Source organism: Herpailurus yagouaroundi, unplaced genomic scaffold (genome assembly GCF_014898765.1).
Source record: "Herpailurus yagouaroundi ecotype Mexico unplaced genomic scaffold, PumYag 191, whole genome shotgun sequence".
Taxonomy (NCBI): Eukaryota; Metazoa; Chordata; class Mammalia; order Carnivora; family Felidae; genus Herpailurus; species Herpailurus yagouaroundi.
In genome coordinates, this window is record NW_024412422.1 from 15,427,751 (window position 1) to 15,455,324 (window position 27,574).

Here is a 27,574-nt window from a genome sequence, read left to right on the forward strand (position 1 = left end):
CCCAGACTAGTTTCCGACCACCCTCGCATTCAGAGACTCACTCGACTCCCCCGCAGTTGTTCTCACGGGTGAGATTTATTACAGCACCAAACCCGGCGAGGGAGCGCCCAGCCCGCTGGGAAGGGCCCGCGCGCACCCTCCCTCTCCCCGCCGCTCCACTCCGCCCTCCAGGCTGCCGCCCCACAAGGGACTAATGTAGTCCACAGAGCAGCGTGTGAGAAGACACCATTACCCCCCTACGGAATAAACAGTTCTAAGAAGCCGCCCACGTCAGACTGCCCAGGACAGCAGCGAGCTGTGTCCAGACATCCCGTGTCCGAGAGGAGAGAGGGTTCCTGGGGGCTCGGCCCGCCTCCTGGGAGCAGCCCGCCTATCAGGGTGGCCGCTGCCAGCCTCCTGGGTCTCCAGACAAGTGCTTGGCCTTGCAGCCAGGCCTCAGGTCAGTGGTCGCAGGCAGGGGGCCAGGCCTTCTCGACGGCGGCGTGCATGGCCTGCGGGAGCCACTGGCAGTATTCGGTCAGCAGGTCTGCGGGAAGCAGGAGGGGGGTTGGCGTCAGGGTGGCTCTGGACCCGGCTGCCTGCCGGGGCAGCTCCGCCCACCGACCCCGGCTTGCCTCGGTGGGTCCCCGCCTGTCCGCTCCCAACCCCCTGGCCACGGGTCACTCGCCCCGGGGGAACTCACATTTGGGGTTTTTCTTCCAAGCGGCGAGCAAGGCGTCTCGGCAGCTGGCGCGCTCGGCAGCGAGGGCTCTCAGGAGGCTCTCTGTCCTGGGCTGCAGCCTGCAGGTGGGGGACGCACGCTGTGGCGTCACCCCGCCTGGAAGCTGTGCGAAGGGGCAGGCGCTCCCGCCAGGCCAGCCTGACCGAGGCCGGTGAAGGGTCTCCCTCTGTCGTGCTCGCGGTGTTGGCCGGAGAGGAGGGTCTAGACCCTGGCGCCCCACCGACCGCCTCTCCTCTCACACCCTCATCCAGTAGCCTGGCTCTCCTCACTCCCACGCGGGCTGTTCCTCCCACCTGGAACCTTCCTCCGCATCCCCGCTCCCAGCATCACCTCATCTCCATCTGCCCAGTCAGGCTCCCCCGACCAACCCCAGCCCCGCAGACGCTCATCCCCAACGTGCTGCTCTGTCCCTCTGTCGCCCGGTCCCCACACGCCATCTTTACTAGTCACGTTGGGTCTCAGTGTTGGCCTCCCCGCACCGCGACATCCCCACAGGGGGCGGGGTTGTGCCCGTGCCCCAGCACGCGAACGTGCCTGGCACACAGCTGGTGCTCACAACTGTCTGCCGAGCGAATGACTTGGCTGGCAGAGGGGTAGGGGGCACCCGGCCCCCTGCCCCTACCCAGAGTCCCCGGGAATGCCGGGGCGTGGGCACGCCTGTCTGCTTCGTATGTGTTTGGCCCCCTGCGCCGTCTGGGACGCCAGTCTTGGGAAGGCAGTGGGGGCCACGAGCAGGAAGAGAGCAGAAGGGAGGAGCAGGCTGATGGGAGGGAGGCGGGTCTGTGCTCAGCGGGCAGGCAGCCCCCAGGATGCTCCCTGCTGATGCCTGGAGCCTCACGATGGGCGGACCAGGGTCTCCCCCAAACCGCAGACCGTGACCTTATTTGAAGAGAATCTTTGCGGGTACGATTACTTAAGGGGAGGTCGTACTGATTGGGGGCGGGCCCTAGATCCGACGACTGGTGTCCTTATGAGAAGAGAAGCCACAGAGGCCGAGAGGGCCAGCCACGTGAAAACAGAGGCAGACACGGGGGCGATGTGGTCACAGGCCAAGGGACGCCTGGACGCACCAGGAGCTGGAAGAGACAGGAAGGACCCCACCAGAGCCTTCAAAGGGAGCACAGCCCTGCAGACGCCTTGACTTCCAACCTCCGGCCTCCACGGCCACGAGAAACACATTTCCGTCGTCTTAAGCCTCTCGGTTGGTGGGCGGTGATCTGTCCCGGCTGTCCCGCTCCCCTTGCCACCTGACGCTCCCGGGCAAGCCCGTACCTGGCCCACGTCTTTAGCATCGTGCCAGGACTGGACAGCAAACAGCCCCGGTGTGAGGCCAGCTGAGGGAAGACCTGAGGAGACAGCACAGGACAGGGTGAGGGGTCCGGCTCCCCTTCTGCCCACGACACCAGGGGCCGGGGGGAGCCGCCGGGCCGCCTACCTGCCCTTCCAGCAGAAACCGGGCGAAGTGCTTGTAGCAGTCAACGCCCTCCGGAAAATCCACCTGGACCGCGGGGAGCGGCCAGCCGACACGGTCTGGAGGGCAGGGGCCCGTGAGCGAGAGATCGGGATGGGTTCCCACAGGCCCCTCGTCCTGGCCCCGAGCCCTCGGGCCCACCCACCAAAGACGAAGGCTGAGGCCACACTGCCCGCGCCACACGCTTCCAGGGCACGTGGTGTGTGGCCACGTGTCCACCAGGACCGGTGGCAGGTCGCCCCAACTCACAGAACACGCTGGCCCGGTGGCACTGGACCCGCCCCTTCTCGGGGCAGTAGGCAGGGGGCGGCGTCTCCAGGGGCTTGTCGAACTGGCAGTAGGAAGGCAGCAGGGCTGGGATCCACTGGACCTCCACGGCCGAGACGCCTGCGGGCCAGGAAGAGAAGGGCCGGGGGTCGCAGCGGGCACTTCCGCACAGGAGGGCCTCCCGGGTTCTCCCCCGACAGGGTCCCGGTGACACAGCTCAGCAGAGCCGCGGTGGGCCAGGCGAGGGGCCGGCCACCGGCCTGGCTACCTTTCATGTACATCTTGGTCGTCTCCACGATTTCCTGGTAGACCACAAATTCAGGGAGTTCTCTGAAAAGGACGGAACTGGGGTGGATGAAGATGGGGTCATCGAGGAGAGGCGTCTGCGGAGACACGGCGAGCGGGCGTGAGACCAGGAGACGCGCGCACAGCAGCTGAGACTGACCCGTGTGAACCGGATCCCACGCTCAGCCCAGAGAACAGGAGAGCGTTCCGCCAGCCGCCGGCGTGGCTCTCCGTGCGTCTGTCCACGGAGCCGTGCGCGTGGCGGATCCGCCCCGCGGATGCTGCACCGACCCGTGCCAGCACCCGGATGAACCTCAACGATGAGATGCCAAGCGACAGAAGGCACAAAGCGCCTCGTACCGGTCGCCTCCGCCAGCACCAAGAGTCCGGCACAGACACAGAGCGGGTTAGGGGTGGGGAGATCAGGAGAGAACGAGGGGCCGCTGCTAGCGGGCACGCGCGTCTTTTGGGGACGCCGAATGTGTCCCGGAATCAGCTGTGGGGACGGTTGCATCGCTGGGCGACCAGACTAAACACCTCCAGACTGCACACCTCGAGACGGTGAATTGTACGGTGTGTGACTTCTCTCTCAATTCAGCTGCTACAAAAATGCAGCGGGGGCAACGCCAAGGCCCAAAGGAAGATGGGAGCCCGCCGTGACCCCACCCCGATCCTTGGCGGGGGCTTTCCCAGAGGGGGACGGGTGGGGGTGGGGAGGGCAGTGCGGAGGGCAGCCTGGCGCAGCGACCCGCCCGCACGCTTCCCGAGGCTGACCCTGTAGGCGTTCTTCCACTTGTCGTCCAGCAGGTCCTCGCTCTGGACCCTGCGGGCCAGGTGGTCGCCCAGGCCGGCCACCACGATCTGCCGCAGGTAGGTCACCTGGCTCTCGGAAGGTGGCTGCATCTTGGGGTCCACGAAGAGCCCGGCCTCGGGGCACACGGTATTGACTGCGGGGAGAGCCGGGTGTGAGGACGGCAGTGGTGGGGACGGCGAGGCCCGGGGCTGCCTCCGCCCTGACCTTCTGGAAGGCCTCAGGCCCCTCGGCGTGAAGCTCCCGACTCAGTCACCTGCTTGCCGGGGCTCTTCTCCACCGAGGTTGCCGGGGTGTCCTCAGCAGGACACAACCAGCTGCCTGCCCCAAATCCACGGCCTCCTCCCCTTAGGACAAGACCCCAGTGCCTTAGTGGGCAGCAGAGTGAGGCACCAAGGGAGACCCTGCTCGGCCTGCACGCGACTTCCCCGATGGGCTCTGTGTCGGAGCACATGTGCCCGGAAGGGACCCGTGAACGGGTCACCCCCCCAAGCGTGCACGGTAGGGCGAGATCATCTCCTCTCGAGCTCCTGCAGGGGGTGCTGCTGAGGCAGGCCTGACACGAGGCGAGGCCTCACGCTTCCGCACCAGAGGAGGGGGGTCTGAAGCTGTGGGGGTACCTGGCAGGGCGAGAGAGGGGATGGGGGTTTCGGGCCCTGCACCTCGGAGGGGGACGCGGCAGGGTGGAGAACCAGGGGATGAGGACCAGGAAGGAAGGTGGGCGCAGACTGGACTGTTTCTGCTCTGAGATTTGCCCCGTAAACCTGCTGCTCTACAAAGCCTTCGGCAAAACGGATGTCGTTGGAGGTGAAGAAAGAGAACAAAGGGGAAAAACAGGAAACAAACAGGCCCCAAGCACAGAACACAGAAGCCCGGCAGCCTCTGTGCCTGGAGCCCCCGCCTCCCGACGCGGCCTCACACAGGTCTGGTCTCTGCCGGCTCAGCCCAGGGGCAGAAAGTGGGGGGCTGCTCCCCGACTCGCAAAAAGGGGCTCTCCACTTGGCCATGGAGCAAGGACTGGGGAGCCCCAGAGTGAGACTGTGGGGGGGGCACAGGGGCCGCTGAGAAGGGGGTATGGTGAGCAGTGAGGGGCAGAGGGTGACAAGAGGAATGTCACTAAGGAAAGGAGGAGACCGAGGGACAGACAGGCTGATGGGAACCAGTGTGCACGTTACTCCCCCGCTGGCGCGCACGCCCGGGAAGCACCCAGTACTGGTTTGGGTTGAAGTCTCGGGAAGCAGGTGGGTTTGCAAACGTGGAATCCGTGGGTAACGGGGATTGACTGTACGTGGCTGGTGTCGCCCAAAACAACCTGAAACCTCAAAACGGTCAAGTTCTCTGCCGCGTGCTGTCTGAGAACGGGAGGCTGGCGTTGGGGGGGGGGGGGGTGGTGGTACCTGCGGTGGTCAGCTGGCCCCGCAGGCGCCGGATCTCCATCATGGCCTTGTACCGAAGCCCGTTGGCCTCGCAGAACTGGGGCGAGCAGCCGGAGTACTCACAGGCTCCCACGGCACCTGCGGAGGAGGCGGGCGCTCGCTTGCTGCCCCGCCCAGGCCCGCCTGTCCCCTCCCCCCGGAACCCCACCCAGGCCCGCCTGCCCCCGACCCCCCACCTGTCCCCTCCCCCCACCCCGGAACCCCGCCCAGGCCCGCCTGCCCCCGACCCCTCCACGCCGCACCGGGCACGCACCCAGCAGCACCATGACGTCCCCGAGCTGGAGAGAGGCGCCTTGCCCGGCCCAGATCCTTTTCATCTGGGCCACCCGGGCCCGCTTGCCCTTCAGCCTGGCGAGCTCCTCGTCACTGGTGGCCGGTCTGCCAACATAAGTACCACCTGGGTTACTGGCCCGGCCGCCCTCCGGGCCGCAGGGGCAGGGAACGCATTAGTTAATCAGGGCAGGCTGGGAGGCTCAGGGGCAGAGGAAATGCCTGGTGGGGCCGCCGCCGAACATAACTGAGGTCCCAGAATCAAAATTCTCTGCCAGCAGCCCACGAGATGACACACACGCCTGCTTCCTGACCCGACCAGTCCGCGTCTAGGGACTGATACAAAGAAAGGATCCAACAAAGGAGTGACGTCGCATGTTGCCAAGCTGCTCACAAGCGACAAGAGCCTGAACCCTGCTGTGACCACCATCGAGCGTGGCCTGGATCAATTACCCTCCTGGCTCCCTGGCCTGAAGAGCGGACATGCAGGTTAAGGCACCCGGCAGGCCCGGTTTGGAGCGCTTTGCTCGCGTCCGCTGCTTTATTTTTATTTTCTTTTTTAAAATGTTTTGATTTATCTTGAGACAGAGAGAGACAGAGCGCGAGCAGGGGAGGGGCAGAGAGAGAGGGAGACACAGAATCCGAAGCAGGCTCCAGGCTCCGAGCCGTCAGCCCAGAGCCCGGAGCGGGGCTCGAACTCACAAACCACAACATCATGACGTGAGCCGAAGTCGGACGCTTAACGGACTGAGCCACCCAGGCGCCCCTCGCGTCCGCTACTTTAACCCTAACGACAGCTCAACTGTTATTAAGGCCTCATCCCCACTTTCCCCCTCTCTTCACAGAGAGGTGAAGTCGTCTCCCCAAGGCCACACAGCCCGCAAGTGGCAGAGGAAGAGCCGAACCCTGGCGGGCTGGCCGTCACACAACCGACCTTCGACGTCTGCGCTGCCCCGGAAGTTCTGCGAAGGCAGAGCTCTGCCGGGATGGAACCGGGACGGAGCGCTGCCGGCTCAGGGAGGCCCCGAGCTAGCACGAGGCCACCCCACACGCCAGTCGCCCCCCACCCCCGGAGGGCAGCCCCCGCAGGCCCACCTGTCCAGCTCCTCGAACAGCTCCCGAACCGTCATGGCAGCCACGAGGGTGATGGCGTAGGGCAGGCAGCCGTGTTGTCTGCTCAGCGCCAGCATCTTGGCGTAGCGGGGCGCCACGGGGAACGTGGCCATGGTCCTGCCCAGCGCGGTGATGGGGCAGCTCAGCCGGGACCTCTGCAGCTGCTTCACCCTGGAGGACGGAGGTGTGCGGTGGGTGGGGGGCACGGCTAAGCGGCCCTGGGGCTCGCTGCTCCCCCCACCCCCAGCCCCGCCTACCTTTCTGTCTTCTGGGGCGCCTGCAGGGCACCCAGCGCCACCAGCAGCTCCTCGGCGGCGACGAGGGCCTCCGCGGAGGGAGGGGTTGGAAAGGGGAAGTTGATGACCTGGGCATGGGAGACACGGCAGGGGCAGCGGTGAGACGTGGAGAAGCAGGCATGGTGGCCACAAGGGGCAGCAGGGCCTGGCCTGGCAGGGGACGGCGCCTCCCGCACCAGTCCGGACACCGCGCACAGCCCCGGGCACGCAGGAAGTAGCCCCAGGCACACTCCAGCGCGGTGTGCCGGGGGGACCCCCTCGTTCACACAACCCACGGACTCAAAAGCACAGACCGAGCACCTCACGTGTGCATCCACTGAGCACCCTGTGCATCCTAGGGGCTGTTCTTGGCAACAGAGACAGAGAAAGCACCAGATAAGGGCTCCGCCTCCACGGGGCCCCTTCAACCAGAGCAAATGCATTAAGTGAACGGGAACAGACGTCCTCACGCAATAAAAGGGTGAGGGAGGGGACAGACAGACCGGGCTCGGGGACGGGGGCACCTGAGAAAGCGTGACCAACTCAAAACCAGTGTTCTAACAAATCCGTACACGGCCGCGTTCACAGCGGCTCTGTGTGTAGCAGCCAGAGGTGGAGATGCCCCAGGCGCCCGACGACAGTGGGACAGACAGGACGCGGCCCGGCCCTACGACGGAGTGATACTCAGCCGTACAGAGGAACGAAGTACTGACACATGCCACCGCGTGGGTGACCCCCGAGGATGTTTACGCGAATGATCCCTTTTATACGAAACGTCCAAAACAGACAAAGCCACGGGGACAGAAAGCTGGTGCACAGTTGCCCTGGGGGTCAGGGTGGAAGGAACGGGAAAGGACTAATGGGTCCAGGGTCTCCCTCTCTTTCTCTCTCTCTCTGCACAACCCTTTGTGTTGTGGAGCAGCAGAAAGGCAGGTGACCCCCGGACAGGTGCCATGTGAGGACCGTGTCAACAGAACGTTCTGTGAGCCCCAAGGACAGTGACAGGTCTCTGTGCAGTGGGCAGGCCTTCCCTGTGTGGCTTCCGTCCCAGGCACTCGTTCCCCGGGTGCTCCAGGGGTGCAGCCCCGGGGGAAGCGGTGCCTCGAGAGGTGGGAGGGCCCAGCGGCACGTGTGGATACGGCGTCCCACGAGAGCACTCCGGGTGGCTGGGCCGGCACCACGGGGCTCCGCTCCTGGGTCCCCTGCATCTCAGGAGCTGGCCCAGGCGGGGGCTGGGGGCTCAGCGGGGGCTGGGGGCTCGGCGGGGTGCTGGCAGGGCCGGGGGCCGCCACTGACCTTCTCAATGTTGAGGGCTTTCATCTGAAGGATCAAGTCTTCAACCGGCCTCCGGGTGATTTCAGGAGGAGGAAACGGCTCAAAGTCACCGAAAACCGCAGATGAATAGAGCCTGGGGGGGAGGAAGCACCAGAGAGAACACCATCATTTTATAAATAAATAAAAGAGCAGCTCCACCGAACTACCGGGCACTGGATTTCAACCAGGACGCTTACGAGGGCCGGCACTGACCCTCCTCGTGCCTCTTTCCCTCTCCTGCCGGACAGGCCAAGCCAGCAGGGGACTCACCGGGGCTGGGGCACAGATGTCCGAAGCCACACATGCAGGGAGACCGGTGCCTGGCACACAGTCCCCGAGACTACTGTCGCTCCTTACTAGCTTTCTCTACACAGGTTCCCAATTTCTTTTTCTCGTGATTTAAAACATGTCAAACACACCCCAAAAAACCCAGCTATAAAGTGATCGAATAACCATAACAAAACACAGACGGGAAAGATATTCGCCAATGACGCCTCTGACACAGAGCTAATATGCAGATTAGGTAAAGAACTTTTACGACTCAACGATAAAGGAAAAAGAACCCCGTTAAAGAAATAAGCAAAAGAAACGAACAAACGCTCCTCCCAAGAACACAGACAAACGGCCAACAGCACACGAAAAGACACTCAAGACCATCGGGGAAACGCAAAGCAAGTGCACAGCGAGTGGCCACGCACATTTGCAGGTCTAAAAAAACGGAAAGGAACAAACGTTGGCGAGAATGTGGGGAGACGGGAACCTGCGAGCACGGCTGCTGGGAACATCAGAGTGGGGCAGCCGCTGCGGAAGACGCTTGACGGGCCCCAGAAGGCACAAGAGTGACTATGTGACCCAGCAACCCCCCCCCCCCCCCCCAGGGAGAGACCCAGGGGAAGCAGAAACACCAGTCCGAGCAAGGGGACGGGAAGGGGAGGAAAGCGCCTAACGGATGGGGGCTTCTTTTGGGGTGACGACGTCTGGGACGGACTGGGGGACTGCTGCACGGTTCTGAGAACACCCAATACCAGAGAAGCGCACGCTTCAAAACTGTCAAAGTTCCGGTACGTTAACGGTACCTCCGCAAACCCGTAACAAGATAAACCGAAAACAAAACAGCTAGAAATAAGTATCGCTCAAGGGTCAGAATAAAGAAAGCACGTTGAGTGCTTGAGAGCCAACAAGGGCTTGCACAGCACCCCTAGGACCGTCCCCAGGGGGACACGGCACTCGCTGCAGACTGGGGCGGGGGCCCCCTTCCTTGCTCCTCAGTGGTGGCTGCCGCAGAGGGACCCCCAACGTCACTGGAGAGGCCAGGGGAGTCCCACCTGTAGCAGTGGCCTGGCTCCGTCCGGCCCGCTCGGCCCGCCCGCTGATCGGCTGAGGCCTGTGACACCCAGGTGACTCGGAAGGAGGACACGCCAGTGACGCGGTCATAGTGACGCCTCTTCACTTTCCCACAGTCCACCACGTACTTGATGCCCGGGATGGTGAGGGACGTCTCGGCCACGTTGGTGGCCACGACGCACAGCCGTGTCCCTTCCGGGGGAGGCTGGAAGACCTGGGGTTGTCAGGGAGCAGAGGCCGGAAAACACCGGAGTCAGGAAAGAGCTGGTGGCACAGACACGTGGGGCTCTTGACCCCAGAGAAATCGGCCAGGTTGGGGGGGCCCACGGGTGGCGAGGTGGACGAGCCCTCCCCTTGCCTCTGGCCGCGACACTGCTCAGCGCAAACGCAGGTACCCGTTCCTGTTCTCCAAGGAGATCCCAACACCCTCTCCCATCTGGGGGCGCTGACCTAACTGCTGAGGAGGAGGACAGCCCCGGGCCTGACCTGCCCCTATCTCAGTGCCCCTAGGAGGCGTCCCCAAGAGGCCAGGAGGAGCCCACACAGTTACCTGCGCCTGCTTCTCTGGAGCCAGCAGGGAGTACAGCGGGAGCACGTGGAGGGGCAGCGACGCATCCGGCTGTGCACCTGCACGGAAAGCAGGGCCGGCTGGTACTCCCCGCCACCCGCGGGAGCCCACCTCAGGCTGCCCCGCGTCCCCCTACCTGTTGCACTCGCTACCAGGAGCCGCCCCCCGCCCCCCCAGACCAGCACAGTGTGGGCTGAGTCTGAGAGGCTCCTGGAGGCTCTTCAGGCCCCACGACCCTCCTCCAAGGGGGGGGACGCCCACCCCGCTGGAGAGTCTGCTGGGAAGGATCTGGCCACGAGCCCTACCGCCGGCTGGGTGCCCCCGGGGCTCCCACAAGGCCGTGGGCCCATCTCCGTACAGGGGGCCCTGGGACCGGGCAGCCCCCCCAGCCAGCCCTGAGGCCCGCCTTTACCCAGCAAAGCTGAGCCGGGGGGTGGCATGCCCATCACAGTCGACACTACGGACATCGGAGGGTCTGTCTGCAGGCAGCTACAGCAAGTCAGCAAACAGCAGGCGCAAGGTGGCCACAAAGCCCGGCCCTCTTGAGCTCCAGACCGACAAGTCTGGGCCTAACCACGGGGCCTGGCACACCGCGGGCGCCCTGCAGACCCCTGCCGAGTGAATGACCCAGGAAGCGCGAGCAGGGGCCCTGCCCAGGGCACACCTCCGTCTGCCCCGTCGTCCCCCAAGTCCAGGTCAAGGTCGGAGCCCAGGGCCTCCTCCTCCTCCTCGTCGTCCATTTCCGCCTCCCTGTCCTCGTCGCCTTCGCCTGCAGGCAACACCGAGTAGCTGTCCAGACTGATCTGCGGCAACGTCTAGACAAAGAAGACAGCAGAACCCCAGCTGCAGGAGACATGGTCACAGGCAGGAAAGACGAGCACGTCCGAGAACGAGGCCCAGCACTGCCCGTGAGCCCTCACAACCATTCTGCCTGCTTCCTTGCCTCAACGCCGGCACGACCGCAGAGCTTGTCTCAACGGGCTGCCGTGAGGACCAGTCGACACTTGGACTTACGACGCCGCCAGGCAGGTCCAAAACGCAGCGGGCGGGGGCAAGTGACCCCCCAGTAAGGACGCCGTCGCCCCCGGAGCCACAACGACATTGTGTGGGACTCCGCACCCTTGCTCTGCCTGCCCTCCCAGACATTCTCACAAGCCCTGCTCAGAACCTCACGGCCAGCCTTCCAGAAGCTTCTTCCTGGCCTCAGGGCTGGCCTTCCAGAAACTTCTTCCTGGCCCACAGCACAGGGAACCTTCAAATCACAGCCCACCCTGAGGCCTCTAGGGCAGCACCACCCAACAGAACTCTCTTCCACGGTAGGAACGTTCTGGACCCAGCACGGTTGCCAGCAGCCCCAGGTGGCTACTGAGCACCTGAAATGCGTCTGACAGAATTTGATTAAAACAACCTTATTTTTATTTCGTTTTAATTACATTGGCATCTACGTGCCATGGGGCCACTGGGACTTCAGAGTCCCCAGGCGCCCACGAGCCTCTACATACCGCTGCCCGGGCCTTCCTCGCTCTCGTCCTTGACTTCTTAAACTTCCGCACTTCCTCTACTGAATCTTCCTGATCTTCCTTTTCTGTAAGAAGGAGCAGATTCAGCAGGGACATGTCTCGAGGCCACACGCGGGTTACCAGGGCTCTGTTCTTCACCGTCCAGAGTAAGGCCACCGCACTGCTGGCCATTTATTGGGGAACGGCAGGGCGGGCGAGGCGCCGGCTCTCATACAGGGAGGCTCTCGGGGCCCAGTGCCGCCACGGTACCTGGAGGCCTGCGTCTGGCGTGTGGGAAGGCTCTCCTCAGCCTGCGGCACAGCGCGTGCACCTCTGCCTGCCCTGTCAGGAACACCAGGATGCCCCCTGCAAAAAGAACCGGATCCCTCGGCTACCCGGTCATTCTCGGAGCAAACATCTACTTAGCAACTACCACCTGCCAGGAGCTGGGCGTGAGGAAGAGCCAGTCACGGCAGGACTCAGCCACAGAGACGTGCAGCGGCAGCTGCCCCCCACACAGAGGACGTGTGACAGAGAGCTGGACAGAGCCCCTGCACGACCTGGCTGTTCCACTCGTGGGCATTAGCCCCGGAGACCGGGAAAGAGGGACGCAACCCAAGACCTGTCCCCAGATACCCACGGCAGCTCCATTGACAACAGCCAAGAGATGGAACAATCCAAGTGTCCGTCAGCTGGTGGACAGACAACCAGAGCGTGGTCCGTCCACACGGCAGAAAACACACAGACGAACCCCAAAAAAGCAATACTACGTGAAAGAAGCCAGGCACAAAACCCACACATCGAACGAGTCCGTCTGTACAGAATGTCCGGAATAGACAAATGCGTCGGGACAGAAAGCAGAACGGGGGGAGGGGCCAGGACAGGGGGATGGAGAGTTAGTGTTTAACGGGGACAGAGTTTCCCTTGTGGATGGTGGGGACGGCCGCACAGCACGGGCACACCTCAGAGATGCCGCGGGTCTGGTCCCGGACCACCGAGAAGCGAGTGTCACAATGAGTGACGCAAGCGAGCGTCACAGTTGTTGCTGGGGTGCCCTGTGCACACGGAAGTTACGCTTACGCTATGCTGTAACCTACTAAGCGCGCGATGGCGTCACTGTCTAAAAAGACACCGCGGATGCCTCAATTTAAAATATCGCTAAAAACTGCTAACCGTCACCGGAGCTCTCGGGAGTGGTGACCGCTGCTCACAGATCACTGGAAACGTACAAGGGGAGAGTCTGAAATACCGTGGAAATCACCAGCGCGTGACACGGACGCTGAAGGGAGCAAGTGCTGTCGGAAAAGCGGCCCGATCGGCTGGCTTGACGCAGGATCGCCACGAACCCTAACTCGTCAAAGTGCAGAAGCCGCGAAGTACGATCAAGCAAAGCGAGCAAGCAAGGGGAGCCTGCGCTTGGGAAGGCGCTAAACGCCTCCGGATTATACACTTAAAAACGGTTCAAATGGTCCAACTCGTGTACGTTCCACCAGCAGGAAAGAGCCAGCGCGGGGAGGTGGGGCCTGGGGTCCGGAGGGGAGACCCGGCCTCGCCCGCCGCCAGGGCCTCACCTGGAGGCAGCATGCGGTGGATTTTGCAGACCTTCCGGAAGCACTCGCCACTGTAGTCTTCCAGCGGCGTCCGCTTGTTGAAATGCACCGTCACTGGGAACTGCCTGGACTCCACCTGGGACACACGCCCACAGAGGCACCGGGGGCGGTGGGCTGAGCTCGGTGCCTCCCCCGTCCCTGGCCCCTGCGACCCCAGAGCTCTCCGCTCGGCGCGAGCAGCTCCCCAAGGCCTCCCGGTCTCGGCCTCCACCAGCAGAGCGGGGCCTTGCGGGAGCGGCCTCGAGACCAGGCATCCCGCTGCAGGAGCTGACGGGCCCCGCTCCCCCCTCGCCGGCCCGAGACGCCGACCCAGGCGCTACCTTGATGACGGGGGGCGGCCGGGCGAAGAGCCGCTGGTTCTGCGTGAAGTCCTCCACCCGCAGCGTGGCCGACATGATGACCAGCTTCAGCGGCAGGTGCCTCTGCGGGAGGGCAGACGGGGTGACGGACGGAAGGGTAACACGGCCAGACCCAGGATTCCAAGGGGGAGGAATCACAGGGGGGCCGCTCACACCGAGAGTCACAGCCCTGCCCCTGGGCCCGGGGGACCCCGTGCTCAGGAGACCCTGTCTCACCTGACCCCCGCCACCCCGCCGCCCTACCTTCGCCCGGAGAGACACGATGCGGGACAGGAGGCCGATGAGGATGTCCGTGTACACGCTCCTCTCGTGGGCTTCGTCAATGAGCACCACCTTGTACCTCCGCAGCAGGAAGTCCTGGGGAGGGGGGCGTGGTGAGGCCCGCCAGCCTGGGCCCGAGCCACTCCGGCATCACTCACACCCCAGAATTCCCGCTCCAGGAGCCCCCTTCACAGCTGGCACGGATCCGGGAGCACCGGCCCGGGGGGTCCTGGTTTGTGACCTCAGGCAAGTTATTTCACCTCCCCGTGTCTGTTTTCCATCTGTAAAACGGGGCGACAGGACCCACTTCACGGGGTCACAGGGAGGTTTCCGTGACAAACGCCATCTGTAAAGTACGCAGCTTGGGGGCTGGTGCCTGGCAGAGAAATTGCTGGAGAAAGGGCAGCTACCATTTATTAGAGGCGAGCTACCAAATCCAGACGCCTGTAGAGCAGAGAGGACAGGCAGGGCAAGGGAACGAGGGGGTGGTGGGTAGGACCGAGGACACTGGGACAGCGTCTCCCACACAGAGAGGAGCCGCAGTCAACCACACCGGAGCCACATTCACAGCCACCTCCCTGGGTGACCCTGGCCGGCCTCATGGCAGAGGGGGCAGGCGTCACCTCTGCCCAGGTGGACGCCACACAGCCAGCAAGGAGCAACACGCGTGTGGCCGAGGCACAAAGTCTGTGAACCAAATCCTAACGACACGAGCTCCCGCGTAACAAGCACCTACAAGGCGCTACGCTGAGGCGCGTTCACGCGTCGTACAACTTCTGCTTCAAAACAACCGCGTGAGGAAGGTACCGGCTTGCAGATCAAGAAGACGAGGCTCAGAGAGGGGAAGGAACTTGCCCAAGGTGACACAGTGCTGCCGTGCCAGCGGGTGGCATGACAAGCGCTCGAGCTGCCCGCCCCACGCTCGCTGGCCTTGCGTCCGGAGACGAGACCATCAACCAACCTTCTGGATCTCCTTGAGCAACACACCATCTGTCATGAACTTGATCCTGGTCTCTTCGGTCACGTTGCCCTCGTATCGGATCTGATAGGAGACGACCCTGCAGGGACAGACTCCGGCTCAGGGCAGGTAAGGTCCCGACCGGTTGCAGCCACGTGGCCACACGGAGGCGGACGGCAGAGGCCCGTCGCCAGCGTGACGCGGAGGGGCCGTCACCGCCCTCTGAAAAACGGGTCGACTGAACGCGGACCTCGGTCGGAGCGCAATTTGAACGACCAACGGTGAACAACTGTTCAGAAGAGAGACAACGGGGGCCAAAGGGCCCTCCGGCGTATCACAGGGTTTCGGTCACGGTGAGGGCGCTGAAGTTGTTCTAGCGTCTTCTCGCACAGAAATGAAATACAGCCTTGATCTTTCAGCCCAACAGAGAAACCCCGAGGAAGCAATTCTCCAAGAGCAGCTCTGCACCCCTGGGGTGCAGAGCACACGGTCAGAACCAAGTTGGCCACCAGCTGACCATCACCGAACTGGGTTTCGGGTCCACGGGGGCTCGTTCGCTACGCTTTCTACTTTCGTGTGTGCTTAAAAGCTTCCACAAAAAGTTAACGAGGGGGCGCCTGGGTGGCTCAGTCAGTTAAGTGTCCGACTCTTCATTTCGGCTCAGGTCACGATGTCGCGGTTTGTGTGATCGCGCCCCGCGTCGGGCTCTGCGCTGACAGCGTGGGTCCTGCCTAGGATTCTCTCTCTCCTTCTCTCTGCCCCTCTCCTGCTCTCCCTCTCTCTCTCAAAATAAACATTCCCTTAAAAAAGTTAAAAATGGTGACCAAAAAGGACAGCTTTGTATGTATTATTTTCAACACATACCATCAAATACAACGGGAAAGATTCAGAAGGGGTGAACAATATGAATCGTTTACATACAAGTCGAAGAGGAGAAATACAGAGATGCCCACGGTTGCTTGTCTGTGCCTGTGACTGTCTGGAACAATCCACAGGAAACACGCTGGGGGCACCCTGCCCCCACAACACGCGCACGCAACAAGCCTCCCCGACCCACACGCCAGTCCCAGGAGGGCGGGCCGTTCTGTCTTGCTCACCCTGTGAGACCCGGGGCCGGGCCAGCCCACAGCAGGTGCCGCTCAGTAAATATTCAGAGAGAGGGCAGATGAAGAGACTTTCTCAATTTTAGGCCCAGTAGACATGCTACCCCCTCAAACCTGGATGCCCCGGTGCGGGCCGAGGCCCAGGCACGTGCGGTATGAACACGGCCCCAGCCACCCTCAAGCGGGCGCTCTGCCTGCTTTGTTCGGTTTTCCACATCGAGTCCTAAAGCCTCGCCGCCCGCAGGGGACCCGAACTCGGGACCCCTGCCTAGACAGAACTACCGGACCATGGCAAGCAGTAATCACTGCCTGCCTGCGTCTGGCCACCTGCCACTCTGCTCCGCCCTCGAGCCCCAGAAAGGGCCACGGTCTCCTCGGGGCACTGGGCACGGAGTGAGCCCGAGGGCCTGGCGGGCTCATCCTTGCCCTGTGGCCCCTCCCCAGGAAGGTCCTGCCGTCCAGAGGGCGGAAGCCCTCTTGCGGGAGGAGCCCCTCCGCTCGGACGCAGAAGCAACACTCCCACCCAGCACCCTGGAGACGGACAGCGCCCACGAGGCTGCTCTGCTCCTCCTGGACAGCGCGCCCGGGGCCAAGCCGGGGGACCACCCCCTTCCCTCCTCCAGGACGCAGAGCCCTCACCGCTGTGACAGATTCATCTCCTTGGCCACCCGCTGGGACATGGCCACAGCAGCCACGCGGCGGGGCTCTGTGATGCCGATGATGCTGTCGTCGCTGTGGGAGGGAGAGAAGACACATCAGCAGTGCTCGGGCCCACCTGTCAGTCCCACGGTCACACACGGTTCCCCGTCAGGACTCCACGTACAGAGTGGCCCTCCCTAGAGGTGACAAGGCACCGCCTGACAGCAAAAGGGGACAGCCTGGCGGTCCGCACACAGACGCCGTGGGAGTCACAGTGGAAGGGAAAGCAACCAGCTGCGGACGGGAGGCTGGGCTGGAGCTGGCCTGGAGCAAGTGCTCTGCAAGTCACAGGACCTGCCAAGGGGACGGTGGACGACAGGCAGCACAGAAGCCCGCGGCCGGTCCCCTTAGAAAGGTCTGCTTACTGGGTCGGGGGTGGCTGGTGTCTGGGATCCGAATTTCCAGTGGGTTCCCGATCCTGATAAGGGGGGGCTCTCCGTGCCTGGACTGTTTGTACCAACAACGTGGTTCATCCTGACCACCGGCTTTCCTTCTGGGCGCCTGGGACTTGGGGAGGTGCCAGGGAGAGGGGGTCCGACCCCAACAGACACCCTGGGCGCTCAGTTTCTACTCGGCTCGTCTGGTGACAGCTCTTTACACGGACTGCTTCCGTGTGACTCTCCCGGGAAAGGGCTCGGAAAGCCTGTGCCCGGTTCTCCCAGACTTCACCCCGTGCACCTCTCCCCTCTGCCGATCGCGTTTCGTGTTCTTTTGCTCTAAGAAATCGCACTCACATGTACAACTACACGCTGGGTCCCGTGAGCCTTCCTCGCAAATCAATGAACCCGGGGTGGTCTTGGGGACCTGTGACACACCCGGGTCAAAAGTGCCAACAGGAGGCGACATTCACAAACACACCGCCCCACGTGACAGGGGCTGATCTAAGCCTTCTACACAAAGTCTCTCATTTCGTGCACACGACACCCGTGTGAAGTAGGTGCAACGACTGTGGGAGGACACCAAGGCCCAGAGAAGTTAAGCAGCTTGCCCAAAGCCACACAGCATACCAACGGCGGAGCCTGGATTAGGGCCCTGGGAGCTCCCACTCATAGTAACTTTCGGGGGTCGCCCGAGGGGCCAGCCCCCAGCCCCCACCTGGTGTAGCCTGCTTCGTAGAGAAACTGTGGCACCTGCGTGGTCTTCCCGCTGCCGGTCTCACCACACACGATGACGATGGGGTGCTCGGCCACCGCCTCCATGATCACTTGCTCTTCAGCAAGAATTGGGAGCTTTAGCCGTTCTTCCTGGCGAAGAGAGGAAGTCAGTGCCCGGGGAATCGGTGGGGGGGGGGGGGGGGGGCTGCCCCGCAGAACGGCAGAGGGGATCGGCGAGACTGCGAAGGGTGACGTGGTTTCTATAAAGGTGGCCGTGGGCATGTGGATGCCGTGAGCCCTCCTAGCAAAGCCAGTGAGGCCCAGCTACAGGGGACAGAGACGGCAGGGGGGTCCTCCCGTGCCAAAGCAGGCATCCTCGGGGACAGCCCAGCACGCAAAGCCGGCCCCTGAACAACTGCGGGGCTCTGCTTCCTCACGCATGGACTGTTTTCGGTACAGTACGGGACTAGGGGCGCCAGGCTGGCTCAGTCAGTAGTGCATGATCTCGCGGTCGTGAGTTCAAGACACATGGAGGCTGCAGAGATTACTTAAAAAAAAAAGTACAAGGCTATAAATGTTTTCTCTTCCTTACGATTTCCCCAGTAACATCTTCCTTCTCTAGCTTACTTTTATTTTAAGGATACAGAAAACATATGACACACATGACATACAAACCACGTACGAACCAACTGTTTTGTGTTCTGAGCCTTCCGGTCAACAGTACGCTATTAGTCGTTAAGTTTGGGGGGAGTCAAAAGCTGCACGTGGATTTCTGACCGCGAGGGGGGCGGAGCCCCCAGCCCCCGTTATCATATACTGCAGAAGTTTTACGACCCACGGCTCACACCTTCATTACGCGAAGGATGCTAAGTGCGGATTGAAAACATTCTGTTCCGTCTCTATTCTACTTCATTTTGTTTCAAAACCAAGAGTGCTGGTCATCTCGTGACCCGGTCGCGGCTGTGACCTACAGTTTGCCGACACTGCCCGAGAGGAAGTTGCGTGCATGTGAAGAATGCTCGCAAGAATACGTGCCCTGTGCTCTAGTCACACGCCGGAATACTCGAGAGCAGCGGGGGGAAAACCACCCAGAATAAGGGGGACTTCGGTTACCGCACCGACACGGACGAATAAATCTCAGAAACGCGAAACTGACTTGACCAAGCAATCAAAGTGCAGGGAGACGAGTGATATGATGTCACTTAATCAAAACAGGTGGTTGACCTGTCGTAATGGCTTAGGAACACGTGTGGAGAAAAGCCACGGAGAAAGAAAGGGGCTGAAGCGGGGGCAGCCCAGGGCCCGCAGGGACCGAGTGAAGAGATTCTCACACCAGCAGCAGCCATGTGATGGCACCGACGAGCAAATCTTTGTAGCATGAACCCAGGGGCACACCGGGTGGTTCCTCAGAGCCGTCAGCTCGCCCCAATTATACCCGAGCACACGAACTGAAATCCCGGTTTCAATCAACAGTTCTGATGCTTACTTAGAACGCTGTGCTGATATTTTCTGTTCTTTTTTTTTTTTTTTTTTCATTACAAGAAAGGAGCTGGTCGCGCATCCCTCCGGTTTCTACAACACAGTGTGCGGTCTGCCACAGCCCCGCTAGGACCCAGGAGGCCTCCTGCCTCAGGGCCTTAGCTCCTGCTGTTCTCAGTGTGGGACAGCCCCCTCTCCTCCGCTCCTGCTGGTCTCCCAGCTCCTGCCCCAGATGCCTGCCCAGGCCCTCCTGCTCTCCCCCTTCCTGGCACCCAGCCTCCTCCGTTCACAACAGCGGGGGCGCTGTCTGCTGCCCTCCCCCCCCCACCCCGTGCCGGGCCTGCAGTCGGCTCATGCACACACACACCCGCCCACGTCTCCACGCCGACCCTACAGGAAGGCACAGTTGCTCCCGTTCTGGGCGAGGACACCGGCACATGGGAGGGATCCCACCCGCTCGAGGCACAGGACGCCCCCCCGCCCCTGCACCCCCAAACCCCCACCATGCTAGCCTCAGAGCCCGTCGCAGACACGGAGCAGCAAACCTGCACTTCGGGGGAGCGGTTCACAGGGATGAAGACGGCGGGCTTCGCTGGGGGCCTGGCCACGGTGGGGGCTGCTGCGGGAGGTACCGACGACGTCGCGGCCAGAGAGGGCCGGCCGCTGGAGCCGGGGCCCCCGGCCCCCGCCCCCGGTGGAGCTGGCGGCGGCCCCGCACCAGCCTCCTCCACGGGCTCGGCGGCAGGGGCCTCATCAGGCTCAGACTCCACCGAGGACTCGGATGACTCATCTTCTGCCTCCTCGCGGGGGCGCTTCCGATGGGCCCCGCTGAGGCTGCTGATCTTCTGCCCCTGGGCTTCGATCTCGTCAGACCTCCTGCCAGCACAGCCAGAAGTCAGGCACGAAAGCCCTAGGATGGGCCGGTCGACCTGAGGCAGCTCTGTGTCGCGACACACCCCTCAGAAGCCGGGATTCAAAGGACACCCCCCCCCTCCCACCTCAGGGCCTTTGCACATGCTGTTCCCGCTCCCTATGCAGAAGCGCTCCCTCACTTCACTCAAATGTCACCCATCAGGGAGACTCTCCCATCTGCCTCCATCCTCTTTCCCTGCATTACTTTGTGCCTAGTGCTTCCCAGCACGAGATACGTATGTACTTGTTTGATTACTGCCCATCTCCCCATGATGAGAACGCAGGCGTCTTAAGGGAAGCTTACTTCTTATTTTACTTGCGTGTACTCTCCATCCCCGGGGCCTAGAGGAGAGCCTGGGACAGTCTGCACTCAGAGCAGCCATAAATGCACAAGGCCTACAGGGAGCAGGCTGACGGTAAGACGGCCGTGTCCCGTGGGTCTGTGGCGGGGGGGGGGGGGGGGCGGGTAGGCACATGGGCTCCATCTAAGGGTCAGCTGCCCTGTGAGAGTGCCATCTGGTGTGGCACAGGACCAGGCGGGAACCTGGATTTTAATATGAGATCAACTTTTCTTTTTTAATGTTTATTTATTGGAGAGGGAGAGAGGGAGGCAGGAGGGGGGGGAGAGGGACGATCTTAAGCTTCAAGCTCAGAGCAGAGCCTAATGCAGGGCTCGGTCCCAAAGCCCAAATCAAGAGTCAGATGCTCAGCGCACCCAGGTGCACCCCGACTCCTGCGGTCTGAATCTTGGAATGTGGGTGGTATCGGGTTGAACAGTGTCTCCCTAGAATTCACATCCAGAGACTCAGAACGTGACCTTCTTGGAAACAGGGTCTTTGCAAGTGTAATTCAGGTGAAATGAGGGCGTCCATGCCTGGGTGTCCTTAAAAGAAAAGACACGGACACAGAGGAAGGCCACGGAAGACAGAGAGACATGCCGGGAGACACAGCGGAGACGGGGACCGCGGCGTCACATCTACAAGGCAGGAACCCCCAGGACGGCCGGCAGCCACCCGAAGCCGGGGGAGAGGGGAGGAACAGCTTCTCCAGCTTCCAGAAGGGACCAAGCCTGTAACACCCGGAAGGCCACACTTCTGCGCTCAGAAATAAGCTGAACCGAATCCCTGATCACCTGAAAGCAACGTCTATCGTCTGGGCCAGAGCTGGAGGAACGGGTCACGCGGGAGGGACCCCGCATGAGTGAGAAGGTCTGCGTGTGGGCGGGAATCAGCAGCACCCAGGCCCCCACGCGGCGGAGGCGTGTTAGCACGGGGGCCTCTGCAGGCGTCTTTCCTCCTAAAGCTCAACCCGGAAGGCTCGGTGACCTGTGAGGCCGCCCCCGGGGCCCTGGCAGGAGGGGCACCCGACTCACTCTTTGGCGTGGTACATGCGGTTCCCAGTGCCCAGCTTGGACGTGGTGTAAAAGAGTCTCAGCTCGGCTTCTGAGACCTGGACTTCACTCAATTTCTGTAGCATCTCCGCTCGCTGGGGAAGGAAAGGACAGTGTCAGACATGTGGCAGGGCGACCCTCTCTTCAGAAGGGAAGGGAGACCTGGGGAGTGCCCGGGGGGCTTAGTTGGTGAAGCGCCTGACCGTTGATTTGGGCTCAGGTCGTGATCTTGCGGTTCGTGAGTTCGAACCCCACATCGGGCTCTGTGCTGACGGCAGGGAGCCTGCTTGGGATTCTCTCTCTCTGCCCCTCCCCTGCTCACACTCTCTCGAAGATAAACTTAAAAAAAAATTTTAAGAATTATAAAAAGAGATCACTTAAAACATTAAATTAAAAAAAAAAAAGGAAGGGAGACCGTACATCAGATTTCAGCTGCGCTAACATCTAGGCTTTTTTTTTTACCAAACATCCAATTATAAGTGCATCACAGGCCGGGGGCCTTACATTCACGTGAGCTGGGGTGGCTGTCTACCCCAAGGCTCTCTCTGCATCACTGTGTGTCATAAGCAATTCTCCACCATCCAGATGCCCATCCGCGGGAGACCGTATAATAAAGGAGGGTTTATGTGTACAAAGCGGGGCTCCCCCGCTGTGTCAGAGGGGAGGCTCTTGTGTGATATGGCAAGCGGTCCCTGTGCCACCTTCTAGAAAGCAGCATGTGGAGGCGGGGACAGTTGGCCTCTTTCCGCTGAGGAACGATTCAGGAGTTTTTCTTCTTGAAATTATAAACGTGCATTTTATATGTGCTCCCATCTACGTATTTTGCAATCAAAGAGAGGAAAAAGCACATACAGAACAGTGAGAAAAAACACCGCACAGGATTTTAAAAGGACACACTCGCGGACCGTGAGCCTCCCTGCAGAAAGGGCTCCGGGGGCCGAGTGTCAGGGCTGTGAGCAGGGGACCCTGTGTGGTGATCCTGGTGGAAGGTCAAATGTGAACCCCAGGAAGTCTCCAGATTGGGGCTTCTCGGTCTCTGCACTGCAGGCAATGCGGGCCAGAGAACGTTTTGTCCCAGCTGAGGATCCCTGCCTCAGATCCAAATAGCATTTCCAGGACATTCGGAGGCAGAGAGGTGTGTTTAACTGCACCACAGAGATGAAGGTTTAAAAACGCAGACTGTGGGAAACCGCAGACAAGCAACCTGATTTCTCTCAACAAATAAATGACAAGGTGGGGGGGGGGGGGGGGAGGAGAGAAAGAAAAATAAATAGGTGGGCTAGGGGAGCATTTATGAAACAATTGGGAATTCGACCATTTAGGGAAAGTTGATATTTTTAAAAAATTTAGGTGGGCTAATGGCCTTGCGGGTTATTTAAAAAAAAAAAAATTTTTTTTTTTTTTTTACATTTATTCATTTTTGAGAGACAGAGAGAGAGCACGAGCAGGGGAGGGGCAGAGAGAAAGAGGGAGACACAGAATCCGAAGCAGGCTCCAGGTTCCGAGCTGTCAGCACAGAGCCCGACGCGGGGCTCGAACTCACTGGCCTGAACTCACTGGCCGTGAGATCATGACCTGAGCCAAACTCGGATGCTCACGCCCCTCTTGCCGTTATTCTAAATGGCCCTTATTTTAGAGATACAATTGAAACTGTTTATGTATAAACACAATGGTGTCCTGCCCTCTCAAAGGATAACTCTTGTCCCAGAATGCAACCTTATTTGGAGAAAGGGTCTCTTCAGTGTAATTAAGTTAAAGATCTCGGGATGAGATCTGGATTATCCAGGTGGGTCCTAAATCCCAAGGCAAGTGTCCTTACAAGACACACACAGAGGACAGCCACGTGAAGACAGGGGCCAAGACTGGACAGATGAGGCCACAGGCCAAGAACGCTGGGGGCCACCCAAAGCTGGTGGACCCTCCCCTAGAGGCTTCACAAGCAGCAAGGCCCTGCCGACACCTTGATTTCAGACTCCGGCCTCCAGAACCACAACAGAATACAACTCTATCCTAAGCTGCTCAGTTTGCGGTCCTGTTTCAGCAGCCCCGGACACCAATACAGACTTATGCTTCCCAGGCTTTGACCCCGGAGGTGGGAAACTGGCCAGCAGGAGGGATGACGAGGGGACTCTGGGCTGGCAGCCGCTGGCACTGGTGACAAGGACACACGAGCCCATTACACTAGGTTCTCTGCTTCTGTAGAGGTTTGAATTTCCCAATACAAAATTTGTTCTGCAAAGAAGTACGAAGGGAGGGGCACCTGGGTGGCTCAGTTGGTTAAGGGTCCAACTCTTGATTTCGACTCAGGTCGTGATCTCAAGTTTGTGGGTTTGAGCCCCACATCCGGCTCTGCGCTGACAGCTGGCCTCAACAAACCTGGGCCCGTCAGTCTGTCCCAGACTGAGACGGCTCCGTGTCAGTCAAGGGCCGGCCACGGGGAGGCCATTCAAATTTAAATTAATTAAATCACATAAAGAATTCAATTCCTCAACCTTGCTAGCCACACACGCCTAGTGACTACTGTATGGGATTGCGTAGACACAAAGCACGCCCCGCATTCCGGAAAGTTCTACGGGACGGTCCCAAGGAAGAGATCAAGTTGGGGGACACAGACCCCATCCCTCCGCAGTCTGGGGGGCCGTGCGCAGACCCTGCCACAACAGGCGTACCTGGCTCTTTTTCTCCTTCTGATCTAAGATCTTCTGCAGCATTTTCCGCTCTTTCTTGGTCAGAGGCTTCTTCTCCTTCTTCGCCAGGGGAGGGGCCTTGGGCTTCTTTTTCTTCTTTCCCGGCAAAACCAGCGCATTGCTTGCGTCAACTCCTTTCAGCGTGCCCTGATCTGGAAAGACACACATGCCTGAACCCTGGCCCAGGGACCGGAGACTCCAGAGGCCAAGTAACGGTCAACATTAACGCCACCGGCTCGGTGCGGGGCGGCTCCATGTGGCCTCCCCACCCCTGTGTGAGCCCCCTGAGCGCCCCCACAGGACCGGGGGTGCGGGCCCACCACCGTTCACTCAGCTTGCCTACCCAGCACCCGCCACGCGGGTCAGGGCACCTCCACCCTAACGGTCAGGGCAGAGGAGAGCGGGTGCCACGGGACAGCAGTGCTCCGCTCAGAATGTGGCCTGCTTTCGGCAGACCTGTGAGGTCAAAACTATTTTCAGAGCACTGGTACAACGTCCTCCTCAGACACGCAGGGGACTAAGTACTGAGTTTGTGCCATATCTATTTTCATTTTTATATTTTTTAAATTGTTTATGTTTATTAATTTTGGGGGGGGGGCAGAGCGCGAGCTGGGGAGGGCAGAGAAATAGAATCCGAAGCAGGCTCCAGGCTCTGAGCGGTCAGCACAGAACCCGACGTGGGGCTGGAACCCACGAACCGTGCGATCAGGACCTGAGCCGAAGTCAGACCCTTAACCAACTGAGCCACCCAGGCGCCCCATGTACCATACCTACTTTTATCTTTTTTTTTTTTTTTCAACATTTATTTATTTTTGGGACAGAGAGAGACACAGCATGAACGGGGGAGGGGCAGAGAGAGAGGGAGACACAGAGTCGGAAACAGGCTCCAGGCTCCGAGCCATCAGCCCAGAGCCCGACGCGGGGCTCAAACTCCCGGACCGCGAGATCATGACCTGGCTGAAGTCGGACGCTTAACCGACTGCGCCACCCAGGCGCCCCTGAGAACAAGACAATTTTAAGCAATGCAAGTGATCCATTGTGCAATTCTCGCATAAAACAGAATTAAAAGCGAGAAAGAAAAAAAAAAAAAAAAAAGAGAGCGTACAGCAAGCATTTTCCAGAGGCTCCAAATCGTGTGACGTGTAGCTGCTCTCACAGCTGAAAAAGCGTGTGCTCGTATATACTGGTTTCAAAATTTCTTGGTTTTGATGGATAGAAGCCACACCAACAAAAGCACTTTGGGACCCTCGGTTTTTAAGAACGTAAAAGGGTCCTCGGTCCAAAAATTTGAGAACCACAGTACTATAGAAAAAAAATAATAATAATAAGGGAAGTGATAAAAACAAAAATCAGGCAGGGGGTGGCGATGTTAGGTCAGTGGTCGGGGAAGGCTCTTTGAAGAAGGCAGGCGACGTGATGGATGTTTTTATAAGCCTCCTCTTGGCCCCTCAGGAAGGCGGGGATTAATCGGAGATGTCCTGAGGTGGGAAAGAACCTTCCCCAATCTTTGGGTCCAAGAGACCTCAGGCCCCCCCCTGCTCCAATCACCTCCTCCAAAACTCCGACGGGGGTAGGACGACTGCTCCTCCTGGATCCGTTTTACAGATGAGAAAACTGAGGCATGGAGATGTTAGGCGGTTTGGTCAGCCCCCAGCCTATCCGTGCGACTTCTCAGGAGGGAATTTAGGCTCCAGATTCCCACCCTAAAATTCTGTCTGGTAACCTTGCTGCCTTTCAGGCCCAACGAGAGTGCAGAACAGAAGGCCAGGCCGTGGGTCGAGGGACACAGGCCTTTCCAGCGGCCCTGCTCTCCCTCTGTCCATCTCCAGAGCCTAGGCCCACTGTTTCCTGATGTTTAACTCGGCTGGACCTCAGGGAGCACGGGCACTCAGCTGGGGGAGCCCGATCTGGGACCACATCCTTGTCAGGAGCCTGCGAGACAACTCTGAACGGACTCAGTCACTTCATCTCACCTCTCCTGCACAAGTGGCCCCATCCAGGTCATGGACAGCTTCCCTGGTTACATCCAGAGGTCCCTCTCTCCCTCCCTGACCCCTTGGGGACATCTGATGCGGATGGTGGGTCCCCCTCCACGGCGCCCACAACCACACGCCCCAGAGCTCTCCTCCCCATATCCTTCTCCAGGGCGGGACTCACCCCCTCAGTGAGCTAATCCAGCCTGGACTTGAAATGAACAAACCCCATCCACTCACAGATGACTCCAAACTGCCATCTCCCCCAGGAACGGCCTCTCTCAAGCACCTGCCTGCCTACCCTGGCCGCCTGGGTTACGGAACAGGACCCCCAGACCACTCGTATCCCAAACATGGCTCTGGGTCTCCCAAGCTGCCCACCCTGCCTTTTCTCCACCGGCTGGGCCCAGCGCCTGGGAGTCCTTTTCGGCATCAGTGTTCTTGTGCAAGCTCAGCCAGCAAATCCTGTGAGCGTGAGCTCCTCGTAGCCTGACCACCACCAGCTCACCTGCTCCCTGCGTGAACGAATGAACAAGCTCCTAACCGACCACCCTGGTTCTACTTAACCTTCTACTGCTTCTCTACGCAGCAGCCACAGAGATGCTGTTACCGCATAAGCCTATGTCCCCCAGGCGCTCTAAACCCTGCCCCAGCCACAGTCCTCACCATGACCCCACCCCACGGACCCTACAGGATCCTGCCCATCCTGGCTGCCTTCGGGCCTTGACTCAACGCCTTATCTAAGTGAGGCCTTCCCTGCCCACCCGATGTCACACTGCAACCCACCCAAACACCCGTTCTGCATCTCTCCTTAGTATTTATACCCACGCAACATCCTGTATATTTTACCTTTCTGCTTTTGCCTGTTTCCTCCCACAAGCATCTGATAGGCTCAGCAGGGCAGATTCTTTTTTTTTTTTTTTTTTTTCTCTTTCCCTTAAATCTCCTCTTCCCTTATGTCTCCTAAAGTCCTGGCAGCTCCTACTAAAAAGGAGTCTGAGCAGAAACGTCAAGCAGCCTGGAGCTGAGCAGACAGGTCTGGGCTAAACATACTTACTTATTCGGGGGTCGCTGGCAAGGAGATTACAAAACAGCCATAGGCATAGAGGGAATTACCTTATTTTCTTGCCCACATTCCCCCATACTACTAAACTAGGGGTGGGGGCACCTGGCCGGCTCAGTCTGAAGAGCACCCGACTCTTGATCTCAGCTAAGGTCCTCAGTTCGAGTCCACCGCTGGGTGCAGAGATTACTTAAAAAAAACTTTAGAAAGTAATAAACTAGGGCCGGACTCCCATAGAGGAGCAAGCCCCGGGGCTGTCCCAAATTCACCGTTAAAACCATAGTGTCACTGTCTCCCCTTCCCCGGATCATCTGAGAGGAGGTTCCTCCCGGTGCCCCCCGCCCCAGAGTCGCGGAGCCCTTCGGCCCCTCCCCGAAACCCAGCCCCCGTCCCGGACGCCTTACCCTCTAGTTCCAGCAGGACGGGGGGCGGTTCCGGGGGGCCCTTCGAGGGGCCGGGGGTCGCCTGCTGGCGCCCCTTGACGTTGTAGCGCCGGCGCAGCTTCCCCATAGCGCTGGGTCCGGCAGGGTTAACGGCTGGCTGCGGGAGCCGCGCACCCCAATACCCAGCCCACGTGGGTTCCCTCCCAGGCCCCAGGCTCAGGCCGCGAGA

At 60.4% G+C, this 27,574-nt stretch overlaps 1 protein-coding gene across 1 annotated transcript; it reads right to left on the reverse strand.

The window, feature by feature from the left end:
- Window positions 1-54: 54 nt before the first annotated feature.
- DHX37 (DEAH-box helicase 37) lies at window positions 55-27,574 on the reverse strand. Its single transcript, XM_040444094.1, has 27 exons — window positions 27,367-27,574; window positions 23,909-24,078; window positions 21,222-21,334; window positions 19,483-19,813; window positions 17,460-17,608; window positions 16,305-16,397; window positions 14,566-14,662; window positions 13,587-13,700; window positions 13,305-13,406; window positions 12,946-13,060; window positions 11,645-11,740; window positions 11,378-11,460; window positions 10,540-10,690; window positions 9,858-9,934; window positions 9,289-9,521; window positions 7,946-8,057; window positions 6,632-6,738; window positions 6,357-6,545; window positions 5,245-5,369; window positions 4,953-5,069; window positions 3,519-3,691; window positions 2,728-2,842; window positions 2,442-2,579; window positions 2,157-2,251; window positions 1,994-2,067; window positions 683-780; window positions 55-526 (listed from the first exon to the last, which is right to left on the reverse strand). The coding sequence occupies exons 1-27, from the start codon at window positions 27,470-27,472 to the stop codon at window positions 441-443; spliced, it is 3,459 nt and encodes a 1,152-aa protein (XP_040300028.1). The 5' UTR covers window positions 27,473-27,574; the 3' UTR covers window positions 55-440.